This window comes from Condylura cristata, unplaced genomic scaffold (genome assembly GCF_000260355.1).
Source record: "Condylura cristata isolate star-nosed mole 26May11 unplaced genomic scaffold, ConCri1.0 scaffold00448, whole genome shotgun sequence".
Lineage (NCBI taxonomy): Eukaryota > Metazoa > Chordata > Mammalia > Eulipotyphla > Talpidae > Condylura > Condylura cristata.
In genome coordinates, this window is record NW_004567549.1 from 1,519 (window position 1) to 2,018 (window position 500).

Below are 500 nucleotides of genomic sequence, written 5' to 3' on the forward strand. Positions count from 1 at the left end.
CACGCCACGCCGGCCGGCTGGGAGGGGCCTCTGCAGGCCGGTGGGAGGAGCGTGACTTTGGATGCGAGGAACGGGGGGCGGGGCGCGGAGAAGCGGGGCTCTGCAGAAGAGTGGGCCACTGGGGGAGGGTGGACAGAGCGGGCTTGGGCCGGTGCAGGTGCGCGCCAGCGGCTCCCCGGCGGCCGGGCCGGGCTTCAGGGGTGTCTCCCGGGAGCAGGTGACGAGCACTCTGCCACGAGCGACCTGCTGAAGGCGCCCATGGTCATCGCGGACTGGGAGGCGTGCGCGCGCGTATTCCCGAAACTCACCGAAAACATGCTGTGCGCCGGGTACCAGAACAGGAGCTACGACGCCTGCCAGGTAAGGGCTCTGGGGGGGCTGCCCCCCTCCCCTCCTCCCCTCCCCCACCCCCCTCCCCTCCCACAGGCCCCCTGCGGGGCTGCCTGCAAGGAATCTTCTCTCCTCTGGGCACAATCACAAGTCTGGCAATTGGGCAGGAG

The 500-nt window shown here is 70.6% G+C and overlaps 1 protein-coding gene across 1 annotated transcript in view; it reads left to right on the plus strand.

The window, feature by feature from the left end:
• Nucleotides 1-360, plus strand: part of PRSS55 (protease, serine, 55) — a gene marked incomplete at both ends in the record, with an annotated part of 1,510 nt that extends 1,150 nt beyond the window's left edge. The window contains one exon of the mRNA XM_004695794.2: nt 218-360. Coding sequence (XP_004695851.2) covers nt 218-360 — 143 coding nt within the window. The remainder of the gene's footprint in view (nt 1-217) is intronic.
• Between the last annotated feature and the right edge of the window lie 140 nt (nt 361-500).